At 34.9% G+C, this 22,336-nt stretch overlaps 5 protein-coding genes across 6 annotated transcripts; 3 read left to right on the top strand and 2 right to left on the bottom strand.

The window, feature by feature from the left end:
* Window positions 1–460: 460 nt before the first annotated feature.
* On the top strand, window positions 461–3,652 carry LOC106311620 (WD-40 repeat-containing protein MSI4-like). Its single transcript, XM_013748851.1, has 15 exons — window positions 461–849; window positions 1,080–1,143; window positions 1,239–1,325; window positions 1,420–1,482; window positions 1,656–1,721; window positions 1,812–1,886; window positions 1,977–2,052; window positions 2,133–2,331; window positions 2,411–2,492; window positions 2,575–2,648; window positions 2,753–2,864; window positions 2,949–3,023; window positions 3,130–3,197; window positions 3,285–3,384; window positions 3,464–3,652. The coding sequence occupies exons 1-15, from the start codon at window positions 569–571 to the stop codon at window positions 3,563–3,565; spliced, it is 1,524 nt and encodes a 507-aa protein (XP_013604305.1). The 5' UTR covers window positions 461–568; the 3' UTR covers window positions 3,566–3,652.
* Window positions 3,653–4,351: 699 nt separating this feature from the next.
* On the top strand, window positions 4,352–5,798 carry LOC106311619. Its single transcript, XM_013748850.1, has 2 exons — window positions 4,352–4,656; window positions 5,085–5,798. Exons 1-2 carry the CDS (start codon window positions 4,554–4,556, stop codon window positions 5,603–5,605), a joined length of 624 nt encoding a protein of 207 aa, XP_013604304.1. The 5' UTR covers window positions 4,352–4,553; the 3' UTR covers window positions 5,606–5,798.
* A 745-nt stretch (window positions 5,799–6,543) lies between these two features.
* On the top strand, window positions 6,544–9,035 carry LOC106311617 (glutamate-rich WD repeat-containing protein 1-like). Of its 2 annotated transcripts, XM_013748849.1 has the most exons (11): window positions 6,544–6,704; window positions 6,783–6,940; window positions 7,028–7,106; window positions 7,192–7,386; window positions 7,463–7,561; window positions 7,645–7,813; window positions 7,913–8,016; window positions 8,094–8,233; window positions 8,323–8,511; window positions 8,591–8,850; window positions 8,932–9,035. In XM_013748849.1, exons 1-10 carry the CDS (start codon window positions 6,660–6,662, stop codon window positions 8,838–8,840), a joined length of 1,428 nt encoding a protein of 475 aa, XP_013604303.1. In that variant the 5' UTR covers window positions 6,544–6,659; the 3' UTR covers window positions 8,841–8,850; window positions 8,932–9,035. The 2 variants fall into 2 exon arrangements, with proteins under 2 accessions (XP_013604303.1, XP_013604302.1); XM_013748848.1 differs by lacking the exon at window positions 8,932–9,035 and having other exon boundaries at window positions 6,549–6,704; window positions 8,591–8,930.
* A 614-nt stretch (window positions 9,036–9,649) lies between these two features.
* LOC106311616 (tetraspanin-2) lies at window positions 9,650–12,415 on the bottom strand. Its single transcript, XM_013748847.1, has 3 exons — window positions 11,997–12,415; window positions 11,598–11,904; window positions 9,650–10,080 (listed from the first exon to the last, which is right to left on the bottom strand). Exons 1-3 carry the CDS (start codon window positions 12,188–12,190, stop codon window positions 9,769–9,771), a joined length of 813 nt encoding a protein of 270 aa, XP_013604301.1. The 5' UTR covers window positions 12,191–12,415; the 3' UTR covers window positions 9,650–9,768.
* Window positions 12,416–13,531: 1,116 nt separating this feature from the next.
* Window positions 13,532–16,192, bottom strand: LOC106311615 (1-aminocyclopropane-1-carboxylate oxidase 1). The gene is made up of 3 exons (XM_013748846.1): window positions 15,940–16,192; window positions 15,608–15,828; window positions 13,532–14,238 (listed from the first exon to the last, which is right to left on the bottom strand). Exons 1-3 carry the CDS (start codon window positions 16,063–16,065, stop codon window positions 13,653–13,655), a joined length of 933 nt encoding a protein of 310 aa, XP_013604300.1. The 5' UTR covers window positions 16,066–16,192; the 3' UTR covers window positions 13,532–13,652.
* Window positions 16,193–22,336: the final 6,144 nt, after the last annotated feature.

Below are 22,336 nucleotides of genomic sequence, written 5' to 3'. Positions count from 1 at the left end.
AAAAAAAAAAAAAAAAAAAAAAAAAGGAAAACTGTAACATTTTTTGTTATATCCTATAATTCACTAGATTTTGAAAGCGCAGGATTATTTTTATCATAAATTATTTGTTAATTTTCTTAGCAACATTAGGAAAAGAAAATATAGAAGAAAAAAAATCGTTACAGTCATCCGAGGTTTTAAAGTATTTTCTTAATAATGACGCTTGTTATTGTTATGTAAATTCAGCAATTTTTTTTGTATTTATAGAAATTTTAACAATAATAAGTTTCAAATTTTAATTAATAAATTTGGAATCAATAGTTTCAAGAGAAATATCTTAGGTGGCAAATTTCTCATTTATTTATAATTTATAATTGATTATATATTTTTAAAATATTACTACTCTAAAATTATTTTATTTTATTATTTAGTAAAATAATACTAAATGTTTTCTGATTAAGAGAACAAGGGAACTGTGATGGTTTTGTTTTGTCTGTAAAAGCAGTGTAGAGAGAGATAAAGTCTTGTCTCACTAAAGCTAGAGAGAGAGAGACTAAATAAATAAAAAAGACCCTCAGAGAAACGGAAAATGGAGAGCGACGAAGCGGCAGCGGCAGGAGCAGCGTCGCCGAGCGGAGGAAACGTGACACCGGCGCCTAAGAAGAGAGGCCGGAAACCTAAGAGCAAGGACGAGTCTCAGACGCAGCAGGAGCAGGAGAAGAGCGGTGGGAAAATGAAGGAAAGCGGGAAGAAAACGAAGCAGGGGGAGCAGAGCGTGGACGAGAAGTACACTCAGTGGAAAGGTCTCGTCCCCATCCTCTACGACTGGCTCGCCAATCACAACCTCGTCTGGCCTTCCCTCTCTTGCAGGTCCCTCTCCCTCTACTTCTTCTAGGGTTTCCTGGATTGATTTGATAAGCTTAATAGTTAATATAATGATTCCAGATTATTCTGTGTTGATCAGTTAACTCTTAGGCTACTATCAATGTGAGGGAGTGTCAGTTTTTTTTTCCTTCTTTTCTGTAGATGTATGCATATTTGATGAAGTGATTAGTTCTCTTGGTGCTAAGAGGTTCCGTTTGTTCTTTGGCCTTTCGCAGATGGGGTCCACAGATCGAACAAGCAACCTACAAGAATCGACAGCGTCTTTACCTCTCAGAACAAGTAAGGTTTTTTCCGCTTTCTCCTGTTTCTTTCTTACTTGCCCCCATAACATTTGTTTGCTCATGAGAATATTTTTGTCTTGGTTGTGTCACTAGACTGATGGCAGTGTGCCCAACACTCTAGTCATAGCGAATTGCGAAGTTGTTAAGCCAAGAGTCGCTGCGGCAGAGCACATATCTCAGGTAATTAGTGATTTTTCTACAGTGGATGTCCTGTTGTGATGTGACATTTGGTTACCTCCATCTTCTGCAAATGTGTGTGTGTTTTTTTTTGCAGTTCAACGAAGAAGCACGTTCTCCATTTGTGAAGAAGTTCAAGACCATCATTCACCCTGGAGAGGTATCTCTAGATATTCATGTATCATCAACATTGTTGGTTCTAGTTCTGTTTTTTTCATTTTTTTCTTTTCTTTTTTTGTATCTGCGCCACTGTTTAAACAAGTCCATGAATTTACTAGAAAGTATAAAAACCCTGATTGATGCAAATATTCATCACTAATTTTGGTATTGCAGGTGAACCGAATCAGGGAACTCCCACAAAACAGTAAGATTATTGCTACTCACACCGACAGCCCTGATGTAAGTGCTGCTGCTTCTTCTATTCAAGTGTATCGTTTTCATTACTTCTTTTCTGGGGACTGAAAGAGAACAAGATTATGTTGATTCCAGGTTCTCATTTGGGATGTTGAAACCCAACCAAACCGTCATGCTGTCCTTGGAGCTGCACATTCCCGTCCGGATTTGGTAATGTCCACAATCTTGTCGCAAATCGTTCGTTCCTTGCGGGTTATTCTTTATTTTCTTTTTGTCCTACCCTCATCATTTTTGTAACAGATATTAACTGGACATCAAGATAATGCTGAATACGCTCTTGCAATGTGCCCAACCGAACCCTTTGTCCTTTCTGGAGGTCTCTGTTTCTGTAGTTTCTGATCCTTTTGTTTTTTTTTTTGTCAGTTTTCTCATACAAAGGTTCTTTTATTCTCTTAGGCAAGGACAAGTCAGTTGTTTTGTGGAGTATCCAGGACCACATCACAACCGCTGGTAGTACAGATTCCAAATCATCTGGATCCATCATCAAACAGACTGGTGATGGTGGTGATAAGACTGAGAGTCCTTCTCTTGGCCCACGAGGTGTATATCATGGCCATGATGATACCGTTGAAGATGTCGCTTTCAGCCCCACTAGGTAACTTCCTTTGAACAATCCTCTCCTTTTCATTTCGCTTTTTTTCATGCTTTTTTGATGTGCTTCTGGTGAAATTTAGTGCACAAGAGTTCTGCAGTGTCGGTGACGATTCTTGCCTTATACTATGGGATGCAAGAACAGGCACTAGCCCTGTCACTAAGGTAGTTATACTGTACTATTAAGATTTGTTTGAAGTTTCTTACCTTGTGTTTACTTTATATCTTGTTTTTGTGTCTTTATCAGGTTGAAAAGGCGCACGATGCTGATCTTCATTGTGTCGATTGGAACCCTCATGATGACAATCTGATCCTGACAGGGTATGTTGATTAATGCACACGTAGTGTGTATCTAATTAAGAAAAACTTTTATTTATATGCATACATGTACTCATCAGGTATAGTTGTATCATTGTATGTTTCAGGTCTGCAGACAACACTGTTCGGTTGTATGATCGTAGGAACCTAACCTCAAATGGAGTCGGTACGCCTATTTACAAATTTGAAGGCCACAAAGCTGCTGTTCTTTGCGTTCAGGTTTCAATAACAGCTCTTCTGTTTCATCATATCACTTGTATCTAATTAAATTACTGAGACTATTTTGTTAAAAAATCAATTCAGTGGTCTCCTGACAAGTCATCTGTTTTTGGGAGTTCCGCAGAAGATGGTCTCTTGAACATCTGGGATTATGACAGGGTACTGTGTATATAATAAGTCAAAAATCAGATGTCTGAAATAAATCTTTTAAGTCACTCTTATCGTTCGATTACTCATGTTTGGTTTTGTTTAACTTAACGATCAGGTCAGTAAGAAGACTGATCGTGCAGCTAAAAGTCCGGCTGGGCTCTTCTTCCAGCATGCTGGTCACAGGTTCTTAAAGACTTGATTTTAACTCTCTCTCATTTTGTTTCTCATTTACTTGCTTCTAAGTTCTCTTGTTTTTATACCTTTTCTTAGGGACAAAGTAGTTGATTTCCACTGGAATGCGGAGGACCCTTGGACAATTGTCAGTGTTTCTGATGACTGTGAGACTACTGGTGGAGGTGGAACACTGCAGGTAACTCTTTTCTCTATAACCTCTTTGAGCAACTTTGTCCATAAAACGTGTGTTTATACTTATCTTCTTTCTTTGATAGATATGGCGGATGAATGACTTGATTTACAGACCGGAAGAGGAAGTTCTGGCAGAGTTGGAGAAGTTCAAGTCGCATGTTATGACATGTGCCCCCAAGCCTTGAGTGCAAAAGTACCATTGTCTATCTATCTTACCGCCTATATGGTGGTTTAGTTGTCGGTTTAGCGAGGAATCCTGCTCTTTTTTTTTTTTTTTTTTTAAAGGGTGGAGTTAAGTGAGAGGCTTTTATATAAGGTGCTGAAAGAGCTAGGGTTTTTTTTTTTTTTTTTTTTAAAGGATGGTTTGTGTGTGAGATATTGGTAGCTTTTAAGACCTTTCCAAATCGTTTAGGGGTACATGGTTTTGGTTCTTGATCCTGTTTTCTCAAGACTTGATATTTTCTTCAGCTTAGATGTTATTAACCGAAGTAAACTCTGTGTTTTGGTTTTAGTTTGCATTGCATTGCATTGAAAATCAGCCTGAACCAATGTAGTATTATGTCTGAAATTAAACCAGCTTCAAAATGAAATTAGCATTGAGCTTTGTGATAGCATTGGTTGCTGAAGATGTTCTACACCGTGTGTGCTAATTACATTTTTGAAACTGTAAAACAATTAACAAAATATCACTATTGTTATAGCATTTTTAAACAAAAATTAAACCCGACTTTAGATATTGAAAACTGTGCTTTTCATTTCTTTTGAATGATTCTTCCAACGGAATCATATTGATTGATAGTGTAGCAAACAAAGGCAAACACATGACCATAAATTACTGACCAGGAGAATTTATAGAATTGAAAAAATGCAAAAAGTATGTTAAAGTCTCTAGACGAATTAGAGTCTTTGGAGAGAGACCCGATTGCACGACCCATACCCACCTCATCAAAGATCAGTGGAAGATCAAAGCGAGAAAAACTTATTCCCCAAAAAAAAGTAAGTAGAGACGGGAGAATCTAAAATTTCTTGACGAGGAAGCAAAATCAAAACCACAAAGTAGAAGAATACATCAAATTAGGAGTTTGAAATCTTAACAAATTCTTTTTAATCTCTCGAGAAGGAGGAGGAAGGTGTAATAATACGGAAGATCCAAGTCGGGGGGGTTCGGAGACGATGGAGCCTTCTCATTCCGGATCCCAACCACCGCAGAAAGCCGTTCCTAGACTGGCTACTGTGGGCTGGCGAACTATGTTGATCTTCAATCTCGGTCTTGCTGGTTAGTCTCCCAGAAAATTTAAATTTAAAGTTTTTACGTTCATAATGTGTTCGATGAAATGCCTAGCTGAGATCTTTTTATCAATGTATCAAGAAAATATGACCATTTCTTCTAACAATGCTTTTAAATAGAGTTTGATTCGCCATGCTCTCATTGTTGATCTTCTTAGCGATATGAAAAGATTACTTAAATGCAGTATCTTTTGTGTGTATCTCGGCTAACAGTTACATTGGATAGAGGTCTTGTAAGTCTTTTGTTCATGGACACATCTTATTGTATTCCACTGGTAGAACTATAAGCTTGGTGGGAATCAGAATCGTGAAAAGCATGTTTGATGTCTGTCATTATAAGCAGTCTGAATATGATATGGCATTCATGTTGTTCCACTTCAGTGCTTGCTAATATTTTTTTCATGTGTTTTTCTGCAGCTTTTATATTTGCGAAGAAACGAGAAAGGGACATTGATGTGGGCGAGAAAATGGGAGTTAAAAAGGGCAGTAAAGGTGCGAAAAAGACTGTTGTCAACACCCAGGCCGAGAAAGCTGCAGAAGAAAACAACAGCAGAGTTGCAGAAACTGACAAGGCTAAGAACTCAGAGACTGCAGTACTACTGGACAAGGAAGAAGCCAAACCGATCCCTAAGCATGATGATCCTCTGTTTGAGTTTACGGATGCAGCAGCTGATGAGCTGGTGTTCCAGGGTGCGGCAGCCGAGCCTGTAAAGGTAGCAAGGAAACCGATTCCGGAAGATGAGCAAAGGGAGCTTTTCAAGTGGATCTTGGAAGAGAAAAGGAAGATGGTACCAAAAGACAGGAAAGATAAGAAACGTATTGACGAAGAGAAAGCTGTGTTGAAACAGTTTATTCGGGCAGAGAGGGTTCCGAAGCTTCTCCCTGATGATTCTGTTGATTCTTCTCTACGTGATTGGGACAAATTCTTCTCCAAGTAGAGAGAAACATAAGAGACTAGTCTACTAGTTTTTTTTTTGTTGGCTACCCTCATTTCTTTTTTACTACTTTGATTGTTTAGTTTAGGCATCCGGAATTGGATCCAACGGTTAGTTCAGTTTGGTTAACACACTTTTCGATTAATCAATTCGCTTAAAAAGCTTGTCAAATTGAACTGGAAAAAGTTATGTTCAATATTCTACCTAAACTAACATATGTTTTTGGTTTCAGTTCATTTTCGATTAAAAGTTGGATTATGTCATTTAGTTTTACTTATTTCAGTTTAAAATTTGGTAAATTTTTTTTTTTTTTTTTTTTTGGCTCATCAACAACATTCATTTCACCAACGATCCGGATAAAAGAACTTTGACCACAAGTGTTTATACCACTAATACAATGGAGCATTGAATCACTAACTTGGACTCAATCCTACCTAATTGAAACCTCCATTGTATATTGGACCACAATGAAAATGAAATCACCCCACTACCCGAAATGATCCATCTCTTTAACCTCCTAAATTTGACTGCGAGACACAACAACATCTACTAAGAACCCACAATACTTGACTAAGCACGAGAGAACTTTCTTCCAACAAGCAAATGGTACAAAAAATTTGGTTAGTTTGGTTTGATATTTTGGTTACAATTGATATGATTTGATTATAACTTTTAAAAATAAAAAATTCGAACAAACCAAGTTTTGAACCAGTAACCAATTGCTGAACCAGTAACTGATTTTTATTTCTACTACTCATAACTGAAGTTAAACCAAAAAACATAAAGTTTGGTTAGATAAATTTGGTTTGATAGATTCGGTTCCGTTCAAAATCACAGACCTTTGAATGTGATCTCTTATCAATTTAGATTCGGTTCCGTTTAAAAAAACTAGCAATTTAGAATAGTTTTTAAATAAACAGAGGGTATTTATGCAAAAGAGGTAAATTATTTGAGTAGGCTTAAACCCTAAACCTGTTACTCAGTTAGCTGATACTCAATCATCTTCTTCACAAAACTCCAAACAGAATCCTAATAGAATCATCAGAAGAGGCAAAAAATGGTTCGCAGCATAAACCCTAAGAAGGCAAAGAGGAAGAACAAGGTTTGAACTTTCTCTTTTGTTTTTTCAATCGAACTTTTTTCTCAAATCAAAACCTAACAGCGTGAATTTGGATGATAGAATAAGGGAGAAGCGTCTTCTTCTTCATCTATACCATCGATACCAACAAGGGTTTGGCAGCCAGGTGTTGACAAGCTCGAAGATGGAGAAGAGCTTCAGTGCGACCCTTCTGTTTATAATTCCCTTCATGGCTTCCATGTTGGTTGGCCCTGTTTGAGGTAATCTAGATTGATAGAGATCTTTTCATGAGAAAATTGTTCTTTTCATAAAGTTTAAAACTTTGAATGTTTTTTTTCTTGGTTCAGTTTTGACATTTTAGGTGATAAGTTGGGTTTGAACAGAACAGAGTTTCCTCACACGTTGTATATGGTGGCTGGGACTCAGGTCAGTCTTTGTACTTCTTTACATCTTCAAATATGTTTGTTTTTGCTTCTAGAATCTTGTGTGAATGGTTTCTTCCATTTTTTAGGCTGAGAAAGCACCTTTGAACTCCATAGGAGTATTTAAAATCAGCAACGTATCTGGTAAAAGACGCGATGTAGTGCCTAAGACGCTTGTGAATGGTGATGATGCTATGGAGGATGAGGATGATGAAGATGAGGACACTGATAGCGATGATGAGGAAAGCGAAGATGGAGGAGCTTCCACTGTTCCAGTTATTCAGGTACTGTTCATACAGTCGTCTCTGAAGTTGAGAGAGTCATCATGGTTCTCATTTTTTAAAATTGATTGATAAACAGGTCCGCAGGGTTGCTCACCATGGATGTGTTAACCGCATTCGTGCAATGCCACAAAGTCCTCATATCTGCGTCTCTTGGGCAGATTCTGGTCATGTTCAAGTAAGATAATGTTTTTTTTCTTTGTCTACTTGCTCGTTACATGTTTTTATATGTGTATCTGAGAAACTGATTTTGTGGGGGAGGTGTGGGACATGAGCTCTCATCTTAATGCTTTAGCTGAGTCAGAAACAGAAGGCAAAGATGGAACTTCGCCGGTTCTTAACCAAGCTCCCTTAGTTAACTTCTCTGGCCACAAAGACGAAGGCTATGCTATTGACTGGAGTCCTGCTACCCCTGGAAGACTTCTTTCCGGTATTAGTTTTGTCTTTTAGAAATTTTCAACAATTTACATTGCTTTTTTTTTTAATATAGTCAATGTTTATTTTTTTGATTTGTTGTCTACCGGTTAAGGTGACTGCATTAGTATGATTCATTTGTGGGAGCCAGCTTCTGGTTCATGGACTGTTGATCCTATTCCGCTTGCCGGACACACTGCAAGTGTTGAAGATTTACAAGTAAAAACTTTCAATCTCTGCAGCTAAATTGTGTGTGTGTACTGTTTGGCTGAATATTGTTTCTCCTCTGTTTCCAGTGGAGTCCAGCTGAAGCGAACGTGTTTGCATCATGTTCTGTGGACAAGACTGTTGCAGTTTGGGATGTCCGAACTGGGAAGTCGCCTGCATTATCTTTCAAGGCACATGATGCAGATGTGAATGTCATCTCATGGAACAGGTTTTCTTGAGTGTAAATTTTAATTATTTTTTGGTTTTATTGCAAATTTGGCTCATTCGTTGTTGGGTGTTTTCCTCTTTTTGATGAAGGCTGGCTAGTTGCATGTTGGCCTCAGGGAGTGATGATGGGGCATTCTCTATCCATGATCTTAGAGTTATCAAGGATGGAGATGCTAAGGTAGCACATTTTGAGTATCATAAGCATCCGATCACGTCGATTGAGTGGAGCGCTCATGAATCCTCGACGCTTGCAGTCTCTTCCGGGGATAACCAGCTCACGTAAGAAAGCCACAGCTTATACATTGATAATATTCCCCCAAAACTGTCTGTCTAATGGGTTTGTGGCTATATCTGACAGGATATGGGATTTATCCTTGGAGAAGGATGAAGAAGAGGAAGCAGAGTTCAAAGCACAGACCAAGGAACAAGTCAACACACCTCAAGACTTGCCTCCTCAGCTTCTCTTCGTTCACCAGGGGCAAAAGGACTTGAAGGAACTTCACTGGCACAACCAGATTCCAGGGATGATCATCTCAACTGCTGCTGATGGTTTCAATATCTTGATGCCTTACAACATTCAGAACACTCTTCCTGATCTCGCTCCCTGAAAAGACTTTTTAAGTTTCTTTGTCTGCAAAAACTTTTTAAAGTACTGAGCCTTGTTATGTTTTGTGGATGGCAAGAAAGTATACTCTTTCACAACTTTCAAGGTTTCTATCATCTGTCGGTTGTTTTCAATTTGTGACAAAATGTCAAAGCAAGTTTTGAAAAGCACACTCTTCTCCATTTATTTCACAACTTTCAAGCTGACAAAATGCGAAAGAAATATTCGATCATTCCTTATGCCAAATAGAATCTATCAAAAAATAACTATGGAAATAAATAATGAGATGAAGGGTATGAGCCAACAGGCTTCCCGTTAACATGTTAAAATTAGGATAACATGACTAACTGCATAGGCGGAATGATTCTCCTCACCAAGCAATTGTAGAATTGATTATGCCTCATATAATGTAGCATGTTCTAAAGATGGTTCGGATTGACGCAAGACAGCTACCGATGAAAATGAGTGGTGTCCGAGTCATTTAAGTCTAGAATTGTATAATCATAATTTTTACTATATTAATCACAAAATTTAAAATGGCTACAAACATATATAGCCACATTTTTCCGTATCTTTTCGTGATTTTTTCATATATCTACAAAATTTTACCTATAGTCACGGAAAAATGTGGCTATAGTTGATGATTTTACTAGTGTAATCATACAACAAATCAAGATCAAGATTTGATAATTAAATATCTTACGTATATATAAAAAAAAAACAAATTAGTTTGAGTGAACATTGTCAAAATTTTATCCCCCTAAATCATCTACTAAATTGCTTATCTTTTCTTTCTTCACAGGCAATGTAAAATAAACCTAAAAATAAAATCCTTGCAAAAGAAAAGCCATTTCCAAACACAAAGTAATAATATCAGAAGCTGTTTTCGAACCTCAACAATAACAACAAACAAATCTTTACACATGCACACTTTAGACCCAACCTTGTTTGTATTTGCGGAAGAGATCCTCGGTCTGAGCATTTCTAAATGCACTACACGCTATAACATATACACAAATGAGAACAACGACCGTGATGATTAGTATGAGATTTGCTTTACGCCAATCTTTTCTAAGGTTTCCCAAAAGACCAGCTTTGCATGATTTGCAATTGAAACAAAGCTGGCTTTGGTCGTTGTTCCATAGGTAACAGTCTGCATCTGCAGCCATATTGGTTGGGTTTTGCCACAGCGTCGGGTTCACGAAGTTGTAGCCACACGCGGTCGGTGGTTTGCAGCAACCGGACTGTACAGCATAAAGAAAATGTCACATTTAGAAATGATAAAAAAAAAACTCAACAAATGAAACTATTATACTCTTTAAAAACAGTTTGAAATTTTGATATAGTTTTTCTTTCCAGTGTCAAGTACAAAAGACAGGTTTGTATGGTTCTTGCTTATAAATCTTCTTATTTTCCGCCTTACTTTATCCAAATTAACAAAATTTCTAATGTGAGTGGTAGAACATGGGAGAGATAGTTTATTTCATTATGTTTCTTGATGGGGACAAAGACTTGTGATTGTAATTATTGAATCAAATCATTGCTCTAATATTTAATAATATCTAACTACTATCGACATACAATACAATTAGTCAAAACCTCATCATCTAGGCTTATCTAATTATTAATGGTTCCAATTTTGTTACAGGAGACTTGGATGGCCAAGTTGCAAGAAACTAGAGATGGTCTTATTGGCGACATAGCATTAATTTCAGTAGAAAAGTACGGGAATTTTATTCAAATGTAACAAAAATCAAATATATATAGTAACCCCTTTAGTCAATATTTTTTTTCCCTTAATCTCTCCATGTTTTAAGCATAAGAGTGGCTTTGTTATTGACCAAAATGGTTACTACATGCGATGGTTGAATTATGTGCGTGAGATAATGACAAAGACAGGAAATAGCTAACCGATAAAACCTATTGTATTATCATGTACCATCTCGTTGGTGCATGGTGGGTCCTATAGCACGATAGTGTGTTATTTTAAATTTAGATTATTTTACTATTGGGACTGTTGGTTTCCAGCAACATCTACACCAGTCTCCTAGCCTCCTAGGACTAAATATGCATTTTATATACGCTAACTTTCAATATTAAGTTTCAAAATATGTTTTCAATAAGTGTGATTTACATATGCCTAGAATTTGAGTAATATGTCATTTCCTCTCAGACAATAGAAAGAAATGTTTGAAATGTTCAGAAACCCATTTTACTGTGACTAAACATATTCAACATTACAATGGATTTTTTTTTTCTAATCGAAAGAGAAACAAAACGTTAAAAGGCTAAAAGCCACTATGAAGAGGAATGTTGAGAATACGAACAATGCTCTTTTGGACATCAAAAAAGCTAAAGTGAAATTTTATAAATTAATTATATGATCCCCCTATTTTACTTTTTGAACAATAGACCTTTCTTTCCTTTTCATTTTTAAAAAACAAACCGTAGGTCTCACATAATCTAAGATATTAACAAAATATTCTCGTTAACACCGCATCTAACATATGTTTAGATGCATCACATAATCATGTCGTTAGGGGATAATATTACGGTCTTGGTTGGCTACGGACAAATTCACCGCGTTAATGACTTTTGACATTTCTTAATGCACCACTACATTTTCGATTTTACACTTTGAGTTGATGTTAATTAGTGTTGTATCCCAGGTAACTCCATTCACTACTCCAAACCTAGTTCAATTAACACAAACTAGAATTTTCAGGTTCAGAAGAGGATTAAAAGAAAAGAGAGAACATGCCTGGAGAGGAGTGATGGAAGAGGAAGAGAAGAACTGGTCAGCGGTGATGAATCGTTGACTGAGTTTAGGACAAACGTTCGTATCAGCCAAACAAGCCCTTATCTTCCCCCAGTTCTTTGATTCCACAACGTTCTCTCTCAGCCAATTCGAGAACCCTTCAAGCCTATACTCTTTGTAACCTCGACCCGGAACTTGATAAGACCCGTCGGGTCGGGTCACGACGAAGGCGAATATCAGAACCACCAGCAAAAGCCCGATCAGTATGGCCATACAGCACAAGTAAACAGCCAGTAGAGTCTCCTTGTACCTGAGAGTGAGAGAGAGAGAGAGAGAGAGAATTGAAGCTTATAGTTGACGGAAGCAAAAGTCTCTGTATGTGTATTATAAGAAAGAACTTACTGGTAGGCGCCGATGAAGCCGCAAGCAGAGACGAGGAGGATGAGAACGCCGAGGACGACGACGGGCCAACGGAGGAGATTGACGCACTCGTTGTCGGGCTTTGAGGCAAGCCATATCCCTGACGCCGTGATCGGTATGGAACAGAGTAACGCTAGTAAGTTCAGTATCGCCGTTAAGTTATTCGCTAACGCCATTTAACTCTCTTTCACTCCCTTGGTCTTTTTGAGTTTTTTTTTTTTTTTTTTTTTTAATACAGAAAGAAAACGAAATTGTGAAGGTGAGAGGTCTCCGTCTCTGTGTTTTTATTTTATGATAATAGTCGGTGGTTAGAGATGATGGGAAGTGTGAAACCTGTTTAATGCATTTTCACAGAAACGAGGTTCGGTCCGGTTCAGTTAATCCGGTTTAGTGCTGATTTAAACCGAGGGAATCATGTCACATGGATGGACAAGAGATGCTCTTTTGTGGGCTTTAAAAGCGCCTTTTGCATATTTACACAAACGCGCATTTTAACGCGTCAAGTGACCGTAGAATTATTAGTTATCCAACCAACCAGAACAAGCCACGTGACCACCAACGGTGTTTCATATGTACCAAGCGGGATCAGTGATCAGTTTTGATGTAATAAGAGGCCTGTTCGGAAAGAAGACGCTGCGTCAGCGTCCGAGTAACCTGAAATACATACACACCACGGCAAAACAAAACTCAGATGAGAGAGAAAATGATTGCCAGCGTCTAACGCGGCACCGGATTTTCGAAAATGATAGACGCTATTAAATCTGGCGATCCAAAGTAAGTCATCCCAGACCTTTTAAATGATCGCCGCGTGACCAATTCCAGCTAATATATTTCACCTACACGTTTTAAATATTGTCGCAGACGCAAGTTTCAGCGTCTCTGCAAAGAACAGGGCTAAGGTGTAATATCAAATAGGCATCGCACTATTTTGCCAATCCATGTTTTTCCTTCCTTTTTTTTACTGTGATTTGCTTTGGTCTTAGCTTTGCCTTTTGGCGTTTGAACGAGGTCTAGACATTAAGTTTTAATTAATTCCCTGATAAGAGAACATGGTAAGTAAAAGATATACAACCAGAGAAAGTATGATAGCGGAAAATATCAAGGAGGCAATGAGAAAGACAGCCAATCATCTTGTTTGGAAATATGTGTTAATTAGGAGTCCAAGTGATGTTGTTTATGGAGAAAGATGAACGCCTACTACAAATGGTTATGTCTCTCCATTTTCATGTTTATGTGAAGTTATCCCCTTAACCAGTCTCTTAAACTCTGTCTACAAATGGTTAGTTATTACATCATATCTGCGTTTTTACTAAACAGTTTTTAACATTCATGAAGAAAAGCTTTGTATAAGCATGCATGCTAATCTTCTTTTGATGGAATATTCTTCCTTCAAACTAAAGGTTTCAAAGTTGTCATCAAGACTAACCAAATACAAAAAAGCATTAGAGTAAAAGAAAAGTTAATACTTTTTGAAGTGGTGAAAAATTCTATTAATAAAGCAGAGTAGCTGAACCAGCATGATCTTGAGTCTTGACATAATTGTTATTGTATTTATAAAGGAAACACAAGAAGAAGACAAAGTTTAATAAAAAGAGAGTTTCATGTTGCAATACAGAATTGTTACATTAAAGATGCATCCTAGACGGAATCACCATTCTCCATTTTCTTCATGGTATGAAATCTGGAGCCTTTATCTCCAAACTTAGTGGTTGAGTAAAGCTTAAGGTAATCTTGAAACTGGTAGCCACTTGGATACAAAAGCTCTGGAGCTGGAGATATTACGGCATCACCAGCTGGATTGTAAAATGTAGCTAACGACAGTCTACATCCATCCTTCAATGTCATTACACGGTGTACAGCACTTTTGTATCTCCCATTACTAAGTATCTCGAGTTGATCACCGGTATTGACAAAAATGGTGTTGTTCTTTGATGGCGGGATAGGAACCCACTTCCCATCTTTCAAGAACTCAAGACCAGGAACTTGATCATCCTGCAAGAGCAATATGATTCCTCCAGCATCGGTATGTTCTCTCAGCCCTCTCATGAGCTCAGGACGAGGGCATTCTGGGTATTTAGCCACTTTTGTCCCAAAAGCTGGACCTTCTGGACCAGAAAATGCATTTGTTATGTATTCTTGACTAAGACCAAGATTTTCACACATGAGGTTGGAGAGCCTTTCTTCAAACTTGTGCAGTTGTGAAACATATTCATCCATCGTCTTGCTGCAATATCAGTTTCACACTCCACATATTGTTTAGTATAATTGACAAAAAAACATTTATGTAAATGGTAAATAAAGCTTTGGTTATTAATTATTACTACGGGTATATTTTTGTTTTAGTTATTTTCTTAGAAATTTAAGTTTTATAATTTGTTTTTTTCTGTATTTGTATTTGTGTTTTTATTTGTAATCAAATTTGTGTATAAATTTTAAACAAAATCAATTTAATAAAATAATAGCAACTTAAAAGTTAAGCAACATATACATGTTTCTTTGTAATCATATTTTTCTGTTTTAGATCTTGATCGGCGGTATATTGTTGGTTTGTAATTTTTTGTTTTTTTGTTTCTTAATTTTTATATTTATGATAATTTTTATAATCATATTTGTGTTTTATATTAATTTGGTTTAGTTAAATTTAGTAACTATATTAAATATGTTAAATTGCATAACTATACATTTATGCTATATGCATATCAAAAATAATTTGTAAACTTTATTCCTGAAGTATGCAACATATTATATTTTCATATTAGTTACCTAATATAATCAGTCAAGAATATTTCGTAATCAACTTGAAAATCAAAATATTATATTCTATTAAACATTAAATATATATATTCGAATGGTTTTAAAGTGTTAAATTTGAAAACCAATATCAAATCCAACCCGCACCAAAACTCAAAGAAAGTTTTTGAAAAATGTTTGATAAAAATAATTTTTACAATATTCTGTTAAATACATATATATATATATATATTTATCTATATACATATGGTTTAATATGTTTTTCACTAACTTTAAGTAAAATCACATTTAATAAAAAAAATTTAATCGAATAATCTATTTAAAACCTGTTAAACCCGTCATCCTTAGAGTTTAGACTAAAAATTAAGCAAAGAACACAGTGCATGGATGGATGCTGAGGTCCCATATTAACTATCATAAGATATTTTCTTATAATTGATTTTTTCATAAGTATATATTTTTATAAATAATATTTCCATAATAATATATTGACTTAAATAGTTTTAGTAATCTTAAATTTACTTCTAAAAATATATTTTGTAGATCATAAATTTAAATTTAGTATATTGACCATATAATTAGGTATGAAATAGGAGTTTGATATTTGTTGTTTGTTGCAGTATTGATATATACATATCCTATAATATAGGAGTTTAAGTGGTTATAGGGGTGGTTACGTTTTTTTTTCCTTTAACATGAAGGTAGTTATGTTTTTGTAGATGCAATTATATTATATGTTATACAGTTATATTTTAAATGCAGTATTTTTTTATGTTGGACTCAACATATACTAATAGGTCCTGATCCTAATTTAATAGTATTGATACTTCCTAGTTACTTACATGAGTTCATCTGAAATGTTTGGGATCCTGCATATGTTTGAAGTTGGCTTGTGCCAAATGAAGAAACTGCTTTCCCAATCTGCATCAGAGGTTTTGCCTTCACTCAAAGCCTTGACCATCTCTGACTGGTAAAACTTCTCTTTCAAATGATCCTCATAATGAGAGTTAATCATCTTCTTCACTTTCTCCATCAATTCTTTGTCAACGCCATGATTGTCAACCTGTAAAATTCATCATTCCATACTAAGGATGTACTCTAAAACTGAACCTAGGAACATTGATAGATGCATATCTTAGTAACACTTGATTTTTGCATAAAGATATATACATACCATGAAGAAGCCCCACTTATCACATGCATGATCAAGAAGTGACATAGTCTTGATTCTGTTTTCTCCATCTAATTCAGAAAAATCGATAACTGGAATCTCCATTTCTCTCTCTTTTATTAAAACCATCTCTTTTGCTTTTTGTTCTCAGACGCAAATTGATTGAAAGATTTATGCATCTAATGAGTATTTTATAGGCATACAGTGAGAGTGAGTTCTCTTTTATGATATAGTGCGCTAGGAGGCATAGTTGCCTACTTGGAGAGGCAAAGTTCCATAGTAATACTGTTTTTAAACTTGTAGTTGAGTATTATTACATTTAAAGAATATAAATAAGTATAAGAATCTGCCTTGAAAATGTAAAAGAAACATTAGGATTAAAGAAAAGTCCAGGTTCAGTCCATACAACCATGTGATCAGCAGTTTTGAATTTTCCATTATGATTTCTTCTAACCTAATATGTATGTAAATTTTCTTTCTTCTTTACAAGGAAAGTGTTTTACCTTGTCACTCACTCATCAATTATATTCACTGGACCTAGCCCATCATGCCTCGTATTGTGTATTGTGTTCTTATTCATCTCTTTCTATTTTTTTCTCAAAACTTTATTTTGTTGTTGTTAAAATTAAGTCTATATGTTGTTCTTAGGTTTCGGCCTATTCTTTTACTTGAAAATAGATTGGTTCATAAATATCATCTGATTGTTTATTCCATGATTGCTCGAGAACTAGAAATAATTATTTCAGCTAAAATGTGTTAGGTTGATGGATTCGACAATGGAAAAAGTGCATGTGAATCTAAGCAGGATTAAGCGAAAGAACCGTAGCCCCTCCTGTGGGCGCTCTCGGTTTTGAATAAGTTTTTTTATATAAAATATGTATTTCAGATTATATAACTTCTAATATAATTTGGGATGTTGCGGAGAGTATGTTATCTTTTTCCTGTTAGCGTCGAATATTCCTTATTATCATTTGATTTACAAAATCGCACCGACAAATCTATTTTAGTGGTTAAGCAAATTCAACCATGCCGCCAACCCATTGAGCTTAATGGGACAACACCTAATTTACAAAGACGCATCATTTCTTTCTTAACCCAAATATTAATAAAGTGTGATCTAACTTGTTTTATTTTGTGGAAGTTCAATGACTTAATATTTGTATATGAACAAAGCATCGGTAGCGTAGTGGTAATTTAAGGAATTGGTTTTTGTGTTTCTGGTTTAAATCTTATATGTTGATTTAAAGTATTCAGGTCAACTTAATAATATTTGCGGAATAATCAGGTCAAATTCTAATATTTATCAAAAAAATGATGAAAAATATTTCATTTTCCTAAGTTAATTTTAATCTAATATTTTCACTAACTAAGATTTTGTTGATTTTTCTATTAATTATTAGTTTGCTATATTTTCTACATTTGTCCCTCAAGAACTTTCTTTCTTTTGAGATTAACCCTTATTAATTTATTTTAGTTTAGTTTTACTTTTGCCATCTTAATAATATTTTTTTGTCAATAAAAAACCCATTCTTTTGCTGTCTCAATTTAAACGTCACTTTTTATAACAATTTTTATAGGTTAAACGGAATCATAAGGGGATAACGTAATATGCAATTTTGAATACCTTTACCAAAAAAAAGCGTACTATCAATTTAAGTTAAACCAGTGGTTGGCCCGTCCTACGGGCGGGGTGTATCATTTTTTTGAAAATATTTTTATGAAGCATTTTTTAAAAAATACTCTAAACTGAAAAATATTTTTGATCTTATGAAGCTTTTTCAAAAATATATTCTAAATTAAAAAAGAATATTATAAACTAATAAATAATAAACAGAGTAGATTATATGTTTTGTTAATTAGTTTATTGTAATATATAACTCATAAATCAAATTATTTAGGTAAAAAAACATAAGGCCACATATATTTAATTTGTTTTAAGCCTCATAATTATTTGAGACGACGCTGATTAGCGATAATCTTCGTGCTGAGTAACTTCAATTCGTTAGTTCTCAGAAATTAAATGTTGAGATTCTATTATGTGCTTCGGTAGGTTCACTGATACCTCTGTGACTGATGAGATTGTCTGTTTTAATAATCTGTAAGTATTAATTGGTGTCATTATGAATAGGGCGGATGTTCTTCATGAGAAGTTTGACTTTTTATATAGCTGAATGAAGACAACACCGAGAAACCTTTGTTTTAATTTCTTAAATACTTCCTCTGTTTCATATTAAATGTCATTGTAAAAAAAAAATTTTTGTTGCAAAATAAATGTGTTTTCAATTTTCAATGCAAAATTTATTAATTTTATTTAAAAATTTATATTTTATTTTATTGGTTGAAATATGGTTAGGTGTATAAGTAATTGTGTTTTATATAGAAAATATACAAAATTAATTATTTCCTTAATCTGTGTGCACAAAGCCAAAACGACGCTTAAAATGAAACATAGGGAGTAATATATAAGATTTAATGAAATTACATTAAATAGTATTTTTTGGGTAGAATGCCTTAAAGAGTATTGGAAGTTCTTTTTAAACAATTTGAACATATTAACTTAAGTCTCCATAGCAATAAGATAATTTATTGTTGCTCAAGCATAATGCTGTTTTTCTATAGTTTTCGTATAAGCTTTTGTTCAAACCTGAAAACCTTTTTTAAATTAAGGAACACGCAAGTCCTAACTCCTAAAAATCACGTAGTGGAATAAAATTAACGTAGTGTAATAGTTTGGTTGTAACTCCAACATTTTGCTGTCGTGTGGAGAGAGAGCAACGCCGAGAGCCTGAGACGTAGTTGGTTGAATTAGATGGTGTGTGATAGGGTTTATTGTTTTCTTTTTTTGAAGGTTATTGTTTCGAAATACCATGTTAGTTGCCGTTAATATGCAAATTGTAGTAAACCAGATTTGCCTGATTTTTTTTATATTAATGATGCTTATATAGTTAGGAAAAGGAAAAGGGTGGTGTAGCATGAATTTTTAATTTATTGACTTCAAAGGTCTGAGACGGTGCAAATATCTTACAAAATATAGCGATAAAACAAAATATGGAAAAGATTTGAAGTGCTCTAAACTTTACAGTATTTGGGAAATTTCATTAAACAGATCATCCAGTTTTCTGACTTGGTTAATGCGTGGCTTCTTTCCAGTGCACTCAACTTGCTTCACAGGTGTATCCTCGTCTGTGTTCCTTCCAGCGACAGAGCTGTTACTTGGATCAATTGTCTCACTTCCCCCACAGACGACATCACCATTAACAACACAGTTACCATGATTCACGAAAAGTTTTCACTCAAGAAAACTTTTCCTAACATCATACTCATACCAAAATAGAAATTAGTAGCAGAGATGGCATCATGAATAACCGCCCTGAAATAATACTTAAACAATCAATTAACATGTTATAAGGCACTCGAATAACATGTTTTAGAAATGGTGGTCCACTTATGCCACTAACTAACTTGGGATTGATGTTTGTGGCAACCACCACCTTTGGTTCATCACAACTCCAAAGCAAATTTTCATGAAGGAGCCTAGCTAGAACGGCAAAAACACTTAGGCAAACATTTGAGTGACTGCAAAGATATGGAGGCTAACGATTAGACATGTCCAGACTGTAAAACCTTATGTGTGCTCAGCTTTAAAAGAAAATGACTTTTTCAGTAGATATATATCTTTCAATGCTTATGGTGATCATCATGCGTTGTTTACTTTATGTCTCTTCATTGTAAATAGTTCTAATCCCCTTACTTGCCCAACAACATCTACAAAATGAATACATGTGCTAAGCTAGGAAGTGTGATATGTGAAATAAATATATGCAAAAGTTTTAAAAGAGCGAAATGAATTCAAACCTGGTAAATCAGTAGTTGTGTTGGATAATACCATAAGTTGTTTGTAATCCCGAAACCTGAAGCTCTCTCTCGGGATCGGTTCAAACGTTTCAGCAAGCTCCACAAGCTCAACGAAAACAGTTTGGTCAATGAAACAAATAGCACATGGGAACTCTTGGTAAAGAGGAAGTTGGGCTTTATGTTAGATCAAAAGTATTAAGCTCATAAACCAAGTCTTCACTCAATAAGTTTTTGAACGTGTTGGGACGGTGCACACTAAGTGAAGCCTGAATCATTTTAGAGTGAGAGAAAGACGCTTCAATGAGATGACACCGTCTCACAAAAACACAGACAAGAACACATACCTTCTTGAGCCTCTCCACTCTTTTTTTATCTGGTCGAGTACAGCCATAAGAGCTTCAGTGTCATCCTCATCATCGTCACTTTCAACATCACTAACAAAGACAACCAGGTCGTAAGATAACTTGAAGGAAATTATGACTCTCAGTTGATATAAGTCATCAAAAACTCTCGAAAAAGATAGCACCGAAGCAATTGCATAATCCCAAAACCATGGCTCTGATGAAAAGCCTTGAGTATAGCGCTAGCAAAGAATCTTTAGCCAAATTTAAAGCACCAAATTTAGAAATTAATGGAAAATAGGTACCTAGCATCATCATCACTTATGATATAACTTATTAATAAAGAACAAAACTTTTTAAAAACATGTAATCAAAATACCTTTGCATCAAGCAGCATCATATCTACCCCATCAATTGATCCCCTTTCTTGACATTCTGAGCCTCCTAGTAACGGAGGAGCCTCGTCTGGACCACTTGCCTATAGTGTAAAACTGAAATTAATCAGAGAGCAGCAGATGAATTGGAGAGGAAAACACACTTCAAATTACTTTTGTTCTTTTTCAGAGTTGTTGTAAGATACCGAACAGGTTTACAAAGAACATTACGAACTGGTGTATACTCATTATTAATAGTATCAATTCCTCAGAAGTTTAAAGGAGATATAGGAACGGCAAATTAAATATGACGTCGTGGGAGGAATGGGTTGAAGAAATTAATTGTGAAGCTTTACGATATGGTTTAATGTTGAGGTGAGACGTAACGTTGCTGATTATGGTACACGGTGGAAAGTAGGGTTTGGGGATACGAAGAAGATGAAGCTGGTTGATTGGAGTTGTTGGAATAAGAGAATTGAGCTAAATCTATACATAAGAATCATTTAAGGCCTATTTCAAGAGAGGAGGTGGCGATTGAAAATAAAACTCCGCGGGATCGAAAGATAACTAAAAACAGCTTATGAATTAAATAGATAGTGCCACGTGGAAGTAAATGCCGCATGCTAAAATATAACGTGGATGACTAAGTTGAGAGAAAACTCTGCTTTATTATTATAGATAGATATATAGATAGATAGATACAAGAAATCAAATTAAACTATTACATGTCAAATATCTTTGATTCCTGCTGTGCACTTAACGGTTCATATATTTCGATGTTAGTTTAACATTCTTGACTGGGTAAGGTTGATCTGTGAGTCGGTCAAAGTTGATTTAGACGTAGCCCAGTAATTAATTATTAACACTGATTCTAAGTTTAAAAATTAGTATATGTATGTTATAATTTCTAAATTATTTTTTTTTAATATATTTTATTAGTTTATCTACAGTGCTGAAAATATAAACTTTGCCCTATAATTATTCATTTTCAATGTAATCTTTTCTTTTAACTTCTTGCATTATTTTAGAAATCTTACTTCTGTTAATTTGAAGAAAAAAAACCTAAACCAAAATATGTTTACAAATCAGACGAAAACATTTATTCTTTCACACCAAATTTCAGTTTTAGTACAACGCAATCAAACTAATACTTAAATTCAGATTAATTTAAAAAGAAAAATCAAAGCAAAACGAAACGAAACGAAAACTGATATAGATGACTAAATCCAAGTTTTGCTTAGGTAAGACGGAGTTTAAAGAAAGGGATTTGGTTAAAAAAGACTCCAAACTAAGCAACGCCATAAAAGACCAAACATTTCAATCAAACCTAGATGAAATAAAAAAAATTCGAATGCACAAACGTCATATTGTATTTAATGTGCAAATTCAGCAAATATTCACCTTTTTGACTTTGTTACAGGATGGAGTAGTAATATTCCCTGTTCTAAAACTCCGCCGCCTAGACGGCCGTTTAGGCATTACACATCACTTTTCCGCTCCGATTTATGTCAAATCGGTTTAAAAAATTGGATATCCGATTTTTTTCCGCATCCGATTTTTTTCCGCCTAAACCGTCTAAATGACCGCTTAGCCGCCTAAATGACCGCCTAGCCGCCTAATCTAATTTTTTATTTATTTTTTATTTTTTTTATTTTATTTTTTTTTATTTTTTTTTATTTTTAATAATATTTTTATTTATTTATTTGATCTAAAATTTTATAAATATCATTTATATTCATAATTTTGATGAAAATTACACTATATTAAGTTTATATATTCTATTTGTGTGTTTTATACAATCTTAAACATGAAAATGTATTAATGTTATAC

The sequence above is a fragment of the Brassica oleracea genome, chromosome C8 (assembly GCF_000695525.1).
Source record: "Brassica oleracea var. oleracea cultivar TO1000 chromosome C8, BOL, whole genome shotgun sequence".
Taxonomy (NCBI): Eukaryota; Viridiplantae; Streptophyta; class Magnoliopsida; order Brassicales; family Brassicaceae; genus Brassica; species Brassica oleracea.
Note: the sequence above shows the minus strand (reverse complement) of the source record. Positions and strands in the feature narration are given on the sequence as shown.